This window comes from Pieris rapae, chromosome 6 (genome assembly GCF_905147795.1).
Source record: "Pieris rapae chromosome 6, ilPieRapa1.1, whole genome shotgun sequence".
Classification (NCBI taxonomy): domain Eukaryota; kingdom Metazoa; phylum Arthropoda; class Insecta; order Lepidoptera; family Pieridae; genus Pieris; species Pieris rapae.
This window is the reverse complement of record NC_059514.1, coordinates 1,853,886-1,867,797: the sequence shown is the minus strand read 5'-3', so window position 1 is coordinate 1,867,797 and position 13,912 is coordinate 1,853,886. Positions and strand designations below refer to the sequence as shown.

Sequence of the window (13,912 nt, the reverse complement as noted above, 5' to 3'; positions counted from 1 at the left end):
TGATCGTTTTCAACGTCAATGAATGTCAATGCATATGATCTTACTGCAATAATTGACATTGACATAATTGATATTCACTTTGTGATATTCTGCATTATGGCCTATGGGTTTCACTTTTCGCGTACTAATATTTGCAAGTGAAGTATACCTCGGATCAATAAAGATTTCACAAAATATTAATTCGAATAGTTAAGTATTGAAAAAGAAATTAATTGTATTTAAATAATGTGAAGTGCTTTCCCTGAAATAATTCAGTAATATACAAGGAGTGTTCTAATAAATATTATTCAAGATGGTACGTAGTTCGGTGGTGTTTTACGTAAACGTTTATTTATTCAGTGCGGTTGAGTACAGGCCTTCAACTAATTCTCTTTTGTTGTTGTTTTATTGTAGAGTCAAACGCGCATTGAAAATATGTGCCCTGCAACGCATCTTCGTGTAATTTTGCCGTCTGCTATGGAAGCCAATAATATGCCACCAACTTACATTGATATCAGTAAGAAACCTTATCGACATGTGTCATTATATTGATATACTAGGAAATAATAAAGTTATTCACATAATAATGTTTAAACGTAATGTTTACATAGATATGTAACCGTGGATGTGGTTGCTAGACATTCATCTTTATTTATGAAAAAAAAAATAAGTGCTAATTTGTTGTTGAATGTATACAAACTAAAAAATAATGTTGTTATGTATTCTACTACTAAAATCTATAATGTTATCATGTACCTATGTATTTAGTAGATTTATTAATTTTATGCAACAAAATAGATAAAAATAAACTTTAAATACTTTGGATCCTTGATATCACTGGATTTCTTTTCAACAATTAATTAAAACCAATGTATAGATATCAGGCTAGTTAGTAAAATTAGATTTACTTAAATAATTTTGCATAAGAAAAGTAATTGCCACTAGCATACTATGTAGGTTAAACAACCATTGTCTGTCTGAAATATTTGTATAGACATAAAAAATTTATTGTGTTTAGGTGGTCACAACATGGACATTCCACCTCCTCAGCCAGATTTCTCAGCTCCACCACCATATGATGTTGCAGCAAATTCTAAGCTACCAACATATGAAGAAGTACAGCGTGAAAAGCAAATGGAAGGGGAGGGACCACAAGTGAGTTTGTATTTTAACTATATAGGATATAGTTTAATAAATATAAAAAAATATAAATAAAAGTTATAATTTATGAGTATGCCCAAATAAATTTTTATAAAGTAACTAATCACTAACTAACTACTAATCATACTTTTACATATAAATTTGAGTAAAATACAGTCAAAAGCTGTTATAACAATGTCAAAGGGAATACTCATATTTAATCATAAACCAACAGTTTTAACATCTGTTAATGTTCTTATTATGTACCCAATACAATATAACTCATCCGGGGAATTTTTATTTTGGTCAATATAACTGTTCTACAATATGCATATTACAACAATATTCCTTCACTTTTTACACAATTCTAATGGCCCTAGATTCAAAATACATTTTAAATTGAAATTTGCAACAGTTAATTTATAACAAAGCGATTGATTCTTAAAATTATATTACAATTTTTTGTTGTGTATCTCTTATGATAATTGAAGCTTAACAATCACCTCATATGTTCCAAGTGAATTCATAGTGAGATTACCAACAGGAAAATACCAGTAGCGTACCTATAAACTGTCAATAGGGAAAACCCCCAATATTTATATTCACATGAAGTATAAAACTATTTGTGTCGTTCTTTTTAATATTTCATTTCATTAATAATTCTGTGACTAATAAAAATATCAACTCCAGTGTGATAAAAATCATTGTATAAATTGACAATGTTTTTAAATTATTTGTTTTTATCATGCTTTTCTTATTATATTATTATTTTTTTGTTATTTGTCAGCCCAGATAGTTTTTTCCATCATGATTGAAAAAAGTGTGCGCTTTCCTATTGGGAATTAAGCTAAACGTATTTTTTATATTAACTAGCTACCAAATCACCCTACAATAGCTGCATTTGTGACGATGGAACCTAGGGATCCAACTGCAGAGCAACTGGACCCAGAGAACAATTTGCTTGGTACTGATATCATGTTTTTGACTTCCTTTTTCGGTGAGTATTACGTACTATAATTTAATTCAATATTATTCAATTCAAGCTTCAATAGTATATATTTAAAATTATTATTTATGTTTATAAAAAAAATAAATCAATGGCGCTACAACCTCTTTAGGTCTTGGCCTCAGATTTCTGAATCTGTTTCATGATCATTTTTAAATATAATAGGCAAGTAGGTGATCAGCCTCCAGTACCTGACACACGTCGTCGACTTTTTGGGTCTAAGAGATGTCAGTTTCCTCACGATGTTTTCCTTCACCGTTTGAGCAAATGTTAAATGCGCATATAGAAAGAAATTCCATTGGTGCACAGCCGGGGATCGAACCTATAAAAAATTCAAATTTTATTGAAATACCTTTATACCTTTGTAAAAAATTTAATGTACATTTTTTCGGTACTTTAAATTATAATATTTGTTACTAAAGTAATTTTGATCATTTAAAATCAGATAAATCTTTGACGTTTTTTCCTTGATACCCAATAAGGATATAATACATATATCAACATAGTATGACGCCTACGCCTTAACCTATAACCTCTTTAAAGTTCGATCGATGTAAGCTTTGCATTTTCATTAGGAATACGTTCAGAGTGACCTTTTCTACGTCTTATCGCTAACCAGGCGGAAATTGGCAAGGCTACCACGCAAAGTAATAAATAGCTTAAGTATAATCTGTAAGTAAGGAAAAGGATAGATGGATAAAGTTAAAAAAAAATCTATGGCCATAAATAGTAAATTTGCTCGTTGGTCGACAATGAAATGGACATTATTACTAATGGACTCATAATTTTAAGTATTGGAAAATAATATTATATTGAAATCAATTTAATAATACACCACTGACCTGCTTAGAAAAATTATTTAGTATGAAATAGCACAATAATTAATCTCAAAGGCTCAAGTCAACAGGAGACAGCCTTGTCGCTTATTAGCGATGATTCTAGCGCGTTATGAAATAAATAAGAAAATAAGTACAAAATAAGAAGGAACAAAAGTGGCTCGGAGTTAATGACCTCTGACAAAGCTCGGTTACGTCAAGCAATTTGAGATAAAGTAATTGAATCAGTACTCCTTTGAACGTATAAAATCAAACGCTGCCACCTTTTAGATCTGGGATTTCTGTGTCTGTTTCGTGATTATTAGAGCAGTGTTGGCCTAGTGGCTTCCGCGTGCGACTCTCATACCCGAGGTCGTAGGTTCTATCCCCGACTATGGCCCAATGGACTTTATTTCTATGTGCGCATTTAATATTTGCTCAAACGGTGAAGGAAACCGACATTAGATCCAAAAAGTCGACGACGTGTGTCGGGCACTGGATTCTGATCACCTACTTGCCTGTTAGATTTAAATATGATCATGAAACAGATTCAGAAACCTTAGGCCTAAAATATGTTGTAGCGCCACTGATTTATTTTATTGTTTATTATTTTCGTGATTATTGCTCTTTTCTAATTTAAAAAAATCTGGGACACGTCGTTGACATTTTTTTTTTAAGGCATGCCGATTTCATCGCAATGTTTTTACTTTACCATACATACGTTCTTGCTAAAGTCCACGCTGAAGGCACTTTTTTTTTATTTTTTTTTATGAGGTGGAAATGCACTTATGCAGGCCCGCATCAAGAATATCGAACTTGACGCGGGGACTGTGGGGCTGGATCTACACTCAAAACCCTCTGCTATTCAGAGGGGTAGCGAGACCACTAAAACCACCTCAGCCCATCACACGCCCTTAAGATGGGCCCTCGGGGTACGCTAAAGGCACTTGGCCAACACGACTCAACATATATTTAATATTCCAGTGGCATTTCTATTCAACTGGATCGGGTTCCTTCTGCTGATGTGTTTTTGTCACACGGTGGCAAGTCGCTACGGAGCGTTGGCTGGCTTCGGTCTGTCACTCGCAAAGTGGACACTCATTGTTAAGCACTCCACTGAACTCGCATCTCATGAGAATTCCTGGCTCTGGTGGCTCATTATGGCTTTTGGTAAGATTTCTTCAGTATTCACGAATGGTTTTTTATTTATTTTCTGACATATTACATGAATTGGTTGAAATTCGATTGTATTGCTTTAATTTACGGTATATTAAATCAAATCAAATATATTTTATTCATATAGGTAACATAATGTACACTTATGAACGTCAAAAAAATAAATATACATTAAATGATTCTAATTTTACATTTACTACCAGTTCTCAAATCAAGGGCGTAGAACGGAGAAGAACTGCCAATAAACTATCCGCCACTCTTTTTATTAATCGCCAAGTTTTTTTTACACAATGTTTGTAAGGATCTGCAACCATTACACCATGTTCCATATTACATCTTGAATAATAAAGAATAATAAAATAAATTAAAAACAGAGATTTGTCCTCTATCAGCAGGAGGCATGGTGAAATAGGAGCACGCACTTACATACTCGTGAGAACAACACGCAAATACGTAGTATAAACAACTAATATCACGAATTCATTCATTATTGCGATGCACATAACTTTAATGGTCATAACCCTTGAATGTTTATCGTCGCTTGATAAGATCGTGTTGAATTCTTTTTCTACGGTCCTCTAGTAATATTATTATAAATATTAAAAAAAAGCTCAAATAAAGTTAAGGCTAGCTAGAACAGTACTTTATAATATAACACAATTTAGTCAGATATACGACGAACTTGTGGTAGAATTCTCACTCTCTCAACATTGAGGTTTTATTCTAATACAATATACGTAGATACATTTATGTACATTGTGTATATAGTAAGGGTATAATGTAATAGTAAGGTTGTCGTTTAAACTTAGGTTTAATGAAGTTTATTTTCATTAAAAACATACAATTAACTAACGTGATGAAAACATTAAAAATATGAAAGTAAAATATCACGTTTCAAAAAACTTCGTTGGAGTATTCCAAACGGGTCCATGGCTACTATTTTCCGTATCTTAGGAGGCGGGCTGTTGTAGACTTGCTATATTTTTGCTACCGTATTCGCATTTTAGGGAGATGGATATGATTTATTGCCTAAGTATATTTATAAGTGGAATAAGGAGTAGGATAAAAAAGGATTAAAATCTCTTAAAACAATAACACATTCTTAACAAATAAACTTAGTCTCAAAAGTATTATCATCGCATACGTTCATCTTAGAAGTAATGCAGATTCATCTTTTAAATGCATATTTGATTTTTTTTTGTATAAAACAAGAAAAAACTCAGTCAAAATTAAAGAAATCTTATAGTTACATATTAAACAATATAAACTATTTAATCATTTTATTACAGGTATCCTAATCTGTGTTCGTGCGATCATTCAGTACCTAAACATAAAGCGTGGATGGCGTCTACTGTCCGGCACGGCTCAAGAGCGACTGCTCTTTTTCTATTAAATTACATATATCTATCTCGCTCGCACTCACTTCTATTTCGTATAAGTGTGAATGTGTTAAACAGATAACCGATAACTCAAAGTTTTCGGGCTAATATGTAGTTTTTGTTCATATAAATGATTTCCATACGTTTTGCTAAAACTGAAATTTAATTAGTGTATGTAATGTATTGTTATTCATTTATTTCAGTGGTATTGGTGTTATTTTTATTAAAATTACATTGAAATACTCTTATTGTGTAGGTTTATGATAATATGTATTTTGTGTGAATTGAAATCTTGTCAAAATGTCCAAATATACAAATTTTGTCGGCAAGAATCGTTTTAGAAACTAGAGGTTAATTTGAACGTGCTTTCTGCAATGTTTAGGGCTTACTTTGACACCATTCAAATTAAGGCTTTTTGTTTTGTGTATCTGGACATTTACAGAAATTAAAAAAATGTCTTGATTGTTCCACTTCACCAAAAACCTAAAACTATCTTATAGTCGAATGGTATTCAGTATAATTTAATTTGTACCTGAAAATATTTGAATTTAATATAACATGTTTTTGTTCTTCAATAACTCAAATAAAAAAAACTATTCAACCTTAGGCGAGGAGATAAAAATTGACAAGTGACATTTCAAGATGGCGGCCATATGGGTCATTTCACAAGTGAGGCTATAGTTATTTTATTTTAATTTTGACATTTAAATATGATTTAGGATTTATTATACAAACTTTCCAATAAAAAAAATTATACAAACGCTTTGTATTGTAAAGCGAAAGATTTATTTTGATACCATATATAGGTAAAAAAAAGTCTTATAAATGAGTTCTATGTAAATATATTATTTGTATATACTTAATTGTACTCTAGTTAAATATTGATTAGTTTATATCTTGTTTACATTAATGTATAGTTTCGATATGGTCTTATTAAATGTATTGCTTCAATCAGTAGAATGTTGTGACGTGAGTCATGAGAGTAATAAATGTTCGAATGTCGTATAAGATTTAGTCTTTTGGATTTTTTTATTATTCAAGCGTCTATCGTTAACTATTGGAATTGCGAGAAAAATGATATAAAAGTGGTAGACTGGAAAAAAATTTAAAAATTTTCTTCCACATGTCGTAGAATTTTGGAACTTACAGACACAATAATAAATATTTAAAAGGTCCTATTTTGGTATGGTCGGCAAAATTTTCCTTGCTCATAAGAATTCTGTGCCGAGGAATTACAAATATTTCAAATGCATAAAGTTAAAAGTATTATGCCATAAAAAAATGTCAAATCTGTCTTTAATTAATTTATAATTTTTTTTCTTTATTTCTACCATACAAAATCTTAACTATAGACCAGGAATAAGTAATGGCTAAATAAATAGGCATGGGAATCTAAAGACAAAGCTAGAATACCTCAACTGTTAAACTAGTATGCTTATGTAAACAATAATGCTTCGTAGATTTTTTATATGACAAACTCCGACACTGATTCTAACCAAGCAAACATTAACACCTATTACTTTAAATTTTAAGACACTGTGCACCAAATATTTGTCTAGTGACATCCAAATATTTTGAATTTAAGTGCAATAAATAGCTTATAACAAATTTATTTTGTAATATATTCAATAAATTGTATATTTCAAAAATTTTATCATTTATAGTGTCAATTGGACAATTTTACCGCGTAACTTGAATTATGGGTAAAACATGGCGCGTTTCATTTGACTGTCATTTGTCAACAGAGCCTGGCATGTCACAATGTAAGGTAATTAATAGATGACATTTGACACCTCATCATAATCCAATAATGTAACGGTTAATCTATTTATTTAAAATATATTTTTTATAAGTTCTGCATATTTGCTGAAATTTACGATTACATATTTATTTATGACAATACAAACTAATGAACGGATAAACCGTAAAATTTTGTGTCAGTGTGAAATGTGATCTATTAAATTGCTTATATTTTTCTTTGACGAATCACAATTAAACGGGTCAATTTATAAAAAACAAATTCCACCGATTGATACCGGTAGTTTCAGCATCAGATCGAGGCAGGGTAAAATTCCCGTATCACCAAGACATACCACAACTGAGCATTTTTTTTCAACATTGTCGCGCACCACCACTTTGCAGTGATGCCAACTTTTTTGCATTTTCGTTAATTTCTTGAATAAAGTACCCCTAAATAAACCCTGGACACCCAAATTTGGGGGGAAATCCCCTAAGTTGGCATCACTGCCACTATGTAGCGGCCCACTGATACAATTTGACTTAGGGTTGTTCAAGAAAACAGCGTAACAATGTTTAAAATTTATCTATGGGCGGTATCATTTTACATCATATGAACCCGCTTATCCCCGTTGTATTGAAATGAAATTCGTTTTAAATATACATAATATATAGAGGCACATTCAGCTAGGCTCTGAACATCTTTATGAGACCCCAGTGATTTTTTTCTCTGACCAAAAACTAACTGCCCAAAAACAGATTTGCGATCTTTTGATTCTAAGTAATTTTAAAAGTTTCAGTAAAAATATAGTTAGGTTAGTGTAGGATTAGCACAAATCTGTGTATGTCATGTTATTTCGTTGATTTAAATTAGTATAAATATTGAATGCTAAATGAGATATATGTTAGTAATTAAAAAACTTACGTCATTTTTGTCGTACATAACAGTTTCAATTAAAGCGTTTGAACACTGGACGATTTCGGAGGTCCTTTTAACCTGTCTTATGTAATTATATTTTGGTTTTTATCAGCTTTTAATTTTATTTGGTTATAAAAAAATGATTTCTATAATAATCGAATTGTAATAGATTATGGGCAATATAACGAATTATACTCGTTACACCACACGAATATTTTTGCTGTGGATTTGCGGATCGAATATATTTTGCTGTCTGTAATTATTTTATATAAATGCCGGTTGTTTTTTGGCAGGAAATAAAGTTTAATTATAATTGAAAGTGTTTTTATTAATAATATATTTTATCACTAATTCAGAAACAGTCCTACGCCCCATGTCTTGATAAACTTATACGACTGCACACATCATGCCGTTTGCTTAGAAAAAAACAGTCAAAAATATAAAAGAGAGGATTGAGTATATTATCTTGGTTTACAGATACGTACCACTAGTTGAAAATATTTTTATTTGAAGCTTTCAATATATACACAAAATAATGAGATGGAATTTCCGAATGTATAATTATTTACATTTATTTTTTAATTACGAACAAATTTTGGCTTTTACAACAACAAATTTAAATCTTCCATACTTACCCTGTAAACGCGTGATAAAAGTGACAGAATGATATCGGCAGAAATATGATAAATAAATAAAAACGGTCTCCTAATTGCTCTAAAAATAACAATATTTCTTATTAAATTGATTGGTCTTTGTCATTAGGAGAATTAAATGTCTTAATTAAAACGATCAATAATTGATTATATCTGGTCTACAAAACGCCGAAAGTGGAGTTGGCCATACGCTTCGGAGGGAAGTCACATTACCAAGCAAGCCCTCGATTGGAATCCTCAAGTCAAAAGGAACCTGGCAACAAAGCATCATTGCAAAGGAGGAAGCAGGAATGACATGGAGTAAAATTAAGACCACTTTTTTCAAAATTTGGTAAAATTAAAATACTATTTTATAAGTGAACTTTATTCCTAAAGACAGTATTGTAAATGATAGACCCCAAACAGAACATTTTATTTGCCTCGATTATATACTCGTATAGTGAATTAATGAGGAGCATTGCGCCGACTCTAAGAAAATGGAGCAAGGCCAAAGTTTATTATGGACCCCGTAAGGAAGCGATCTGTAAACAAAAAAGCTTATCTGAAGCTAGGGTATAATATGTTATAGGTAAAATATAAGATTATAAAGTCAAGTACAGTACAATTACACCTTATTCAAAATTTACGAGTATCTCTCTTTTAATAATAGCGTAAATATAATTTGACCGAATAAGGTGAAATAGTTATAAGATTGGAAATAGGCAGATATTTATTAATCATAAAAAAGTCTATATTTAAAATTATTTAAATATATTAATTAATTAATATGTATATTCATTCATATAAAATAATATATGGTATTAATTCCTAGGATACAATATATATATTTACGTATCTTACCTTACTTACCTTAAAGTCCAATTAGGAATGTGTATCTTATATTGTGACAATTAAAAGTTTTTAGCGAATACAATAACATTAATTTCAAATAATTATAATACCAACATAACATCCACTAATTAAAGCAATATACTTTTTACACGGAGATAACATTCAAAAGTAAGATTTTTTGCATTTATTCTATATGCAGGCTTGTTGTTAGATAAATTATGCTCAGACCTCTAAAATTAACATGCTAATATTTTTCTATACAAATTACAATTTTTTTATTGTTTCTCAAATTTTTACATCAATAAATGAGTATGGGACAACCCCAGTAAGTAGTCAAGAGACACTTGAGTTGACTCGAGACCCTTATCTATACAAATTCTAAAAAATCATCGAATTGATTTAAACAAAAACAGACGCGAAGGTTCCAGTTTGATATCAATAAAATGATTGACACTCTTTGTCTTTGAAACTTATTTTTATACGTTTAAACGTACGTGGCAAAAATTATATGAAGTCATACTGACTCAGTTAAACTCAATCTGTCTCTTTTCATTTATCGTAAACATAAATTGACAAAAAAGAATACTAGAGTACTTTCGTTAATACTTTAGTCAAGTTTAATTAATCTTACTGTTGCTGTGTTAGGCGTAATTGTTATAGTTATAAATATTAAAATTGGCTTCTATTCATAGATCGGTTTGTGTAAATTTTTGGCTCTGATTGTGAGTGATATGAGTTTAACTTGTTATTTCTGGTTTGAACCAGTTTTTATCTAAACCTAGTTTAATCCTGGGACTCTAGTGATAGGTTCTATAATATATTAAAACCTTATTAATTATTCCAGGTTTCACAATTTTATCTTTATTCAATTGTAGCACTAAGTTGCATGTATATTAAATTTACGTACGCACGTTCGCAGAATCGAGGTTCTTATAAAACATTTTTATAAATAAAAAGTCGAATTTCCAAATGAAACTGAAAAATCAATATCGTTTCCCCAACTTTTGAAGCTTTAGAAATTACGCAACTTAATGAAGAATTGAACTAGGACGACATTCATCACGGGGATCAATGAATTATTCAAGCTGTCATTTAGAATAAAGTAGGTTAAACATATAATATAGATATAGATTTAGGCCACGTTGCAATCATTTTTCATTTCTTGCAGGCCAGACATCCCAACTATAACCATATATTCACGCAAGCACATACCGCATTGCTATATCTATAGTCTATTGCCAAAAACTACCCAGTAAGCTGCCAACATTCGCGCAGGGTTGACGTCCCCCAAACATCCGCCATCTTGGTGCCATTTCCCGCGTAACAGTAAAAAATTTTCGCGCGCAAAACGTCCGGAAAATAGCAGCGTCCTTATGAAGGAAGTAATAACGTATATCTGTTTTCAGTTTACAATAAATCTGTTTTGTCGGGATAATAATTTCTACAGCATACTAGGTGAGTGAATATTATAATTAAACTGCAACACTGCCTTTATACTGCCAACATTAATGAGTTTTTACTGAATGTTGCTAAGTTAATGCTCACAATTTTACTTACCGAGATGTTGGCACGGCGCCAAAAAGGCACTGTTCCGGGCAGCCCTTACAAGTGATCGATTGCACTGTGTTCAAATAATTATGATCTTGAATTTTTCTCTGAATGAAACATTATGGTCTGAAGGCCATTTATTTAAACTAAATAACTTATAACACAAACTATGCAAAGAAGTTTAAAAATCGTATTTATTAATCAGTCATATAACAATCTGCATACTTAAAAACAGGAAAAAATATCATTACTTATTTTACACATATCTACATCAATTATACTAGAACATAGAAATTATATTTTTTTAAATCTAGGCAAATAAAAAAAACTTCTAAATATACGCCTACTGCCTGTTCTCAAATCAAATCCGTAAAACGGACAAGAAGAACTGGCAGTAAACTCTTCAACAACAGTATTTTGTTTGGAAATTACACATCGCATAGAAAACAACTTTGTTTTGTTAGATATTTAGGTTACTTTCAGTCATACTGTTAATGTTTTGCCTACCAATATAAACAGTCACACATATAGGCTTATGAATTGTAGAAGATTAGCAAGAAACATTTATCGCGTTTGCTTACAAAAATAAATTTTGCTTAAAACTGTACTACTGGAGATGTTTCGTCTGGTATCAACAACAACATCTTCTCCAGCATCAAAGTCAGCGTCACCTGAAAATGTACTATGCTTTACGACTGCGTCAGCGTTGTATTAAATTAAATAGATAAAGATTAGTATTTTATTAGATAATCATTAAACGAATAACTTTGTTGGCCTAAGCGACGGACTCTCATCAATAAGCTGCGAGAAGTGGAAGAAGGAAATGAAAAAGCGGAATGTCTCAAAACCAAATGTCGATGTGTGACAGACACATAAGGCTGAACATCTATTTATTTAAAAAATAAAAATGATCGAAAAAAGCATACAATCTGACCAAAATCTATTTCGGGGCCAATGTAGTCACTAACTGCTACCCCGAACTTCGTATCGTCTTAATATGTTCTTTAAATAAGCCTTTTTTTCTCAACATAAAAACCTTCTTCAGAGTTCACTCACTCACTCACTCCGCTGGCCCTGCGATCCAAAAAGTATCTTGACCGAAATGAAATCATTCAGCGGTCTCAGTCCTGTGTCCCGCCAATTGCTCAGAGTTCAATAAAAACATTAATTTAATGTAAAAATTACTCGAATTGGTCTTCGAGTCTTTTTTTGTATAGTCAATCGAAGTCTTATCAATCTAAATATTTAATACGGAAGAAAACGCTTGAATCATATAAAATAGATATCAATCTAATGATAATATCTTTTCAAGTATGTGCCTAGATTCAAAACAATGTCTGAAGTATACTTGAAGTACTTTGATGTATGAACCCGTTCACTTAAAATTTAATACTTAACAGCTAGGTACAACAGGTCCAAAAATATATTGGTACAATCTCAATTTCTCATATTTTCATAATAATTTCATAATCGCGTCCATTTTTATTACGCAAAAGGTAGATTATCAATAATTTTACTATAGTCTAATATCATTACAGTCAATAATAAAAAAATAACTATATATTAAGATTTACAGTGTTGACCTAGTGGCTTCAGCGTGCGACTCTCATACCTGAAATCGTCACTTGTCAATCAATCGTACTTGCCTATTAGATTTAAAAATGATCATGAGTCCACACAAGTAGCAGTCGCAAGTAGTAGTCCTATTTACCAAAGCCCTTTCCATTTTCCAAGGGATCACCGACATCCCATAAGCTCCAAGATGGACAATTAAGGGGGCAAGAGACCGGCCGCGGCGTATGATGGCGATAGCGTGGCGAGAAAAATGACCTGAACTCTTTTGGCGATGTAGGCCATGGATGGTGTAAAAGAGTAGGATGTAAGTGCATGCTCCTATTTCACCATGCCTCCTGCTGATAGAGGAAAAATCTTTGTTTTTAATTTATTTTATCATTCTTTATTACTCAAGATGTCATATGGTATGGTGTAATGGTTGCAGCTCTTTACAAACGTTGTATAGAAGAAAAGACATGGCGATTAAAAAGATTTTATTAATTTTCAAATATTTGGATATGTCTTTTATAGAAACATATATGGATTATAATTACTTGGTTCATTTTTCCTTACAGCGAAATAGGTTAATTTTTATGTATAAATATGTGTAAATTTTTTATTGATGTATACATTACGGGAGATTAAACTTTTAAAGTAACTTTAGGCATAATCTCTAATCGAATCTGAAGAAGAGATGTCGACTAATGAGTTTAAATCACATGTTGAACTAAAGCTCATTTTTAGTACTTTTAAACTTGGTTGAAAACAGAAGAAACTCGCCTAAACTTTTCTTTGTTTCTTGGCTTGTTCGCCCAAACCAGACCGCGTTATTAAACATTCCTTGTCGTTCAGTGACGATGACAAACGATCACTTACATAATGTCACTTAGGGCCTGTTTCACAATGTATGGATAAAGTACCAAATAGCTATGCAACACATAAATTATTCGAAAGATACAAGTTCAGAATAAGATTCTTCGCGTTTCATGACGAATAGCGCTATCTGTCAGTCGTGAAACGCAAAAATACTGTTTATCCTACCAATAAGTTATAAATAGCTTATTTGAACATTGCGAGACAGGCCCTTAAAGTATTGAATTTACGCAAACTTGCAACATTTTTATTACTCTCGTAATCCTACAGCTAACATAAATTATATACCTACTACAAAAACA

General features: G+C 31.4%; 2 protein-coding genes across 3 annotated transcripts in view; both read left to right on the top strand.

Moving 5' to 3' along the window:
• Positions 1–90: 90 nt before the first annotated feature.
• On the top strand, positions 91–6,505 carry LOC110997034 (NEDD4 family-interacting protein 1). The gene is made up of 6 exons (XM_022264984.2): positions 91–295; positions 394–496; positions 998–1,134; positions 1,993–2,116; positions 3,925–4,110; positions 5,406–6,505. Exons 1-6 carry the CDS (start codon positions 293–295, stop codon positions 5,507–5,509), a joined length of 657 nt encoding a protein of 218 aa, XP_022120676.1. The 5' UTR covers positions 91–292; the 3' UTR covers positions 5,510–6,505.
• Positions 6,506–10,875: 4,370 nt separating this feature from the next.
• LOC110997295 (multidrug resistance protein homolog 49-like) overlaps positions 10,876–13,912 on the top strand; it is a 28,529-nt gene continuing 25,492 nt past the window's right edge. For both annotated transcript variants that reach the window (XM_022265389.2, XM_022265378.2), the window contains exon 1: positions 10,876–11,090. The gene's annotated coding sequence lies outside the window, so the exon portion shown is untranslated. The remainder of the gene's footprint in view (positions 11,091–13,912) is intronic.

Coding starts and splice junctions, on each gene's coding strand:
- LOC110997034 (XM_022264984.2), top strand. Junction 497..997: donor ACCAACTTACATTGATATCA/GTAAGAAACCTT, acceptor TATTGTGTTTAG/GTGGTCACAACATGGACATT. Junction 4,111..5,405: donor GTGGCTCATTATGGCTTTTG/GTAAGATTTCTT, acceptor ATTTTATTACAG/GTATCCTAATCTGTGTTCGT.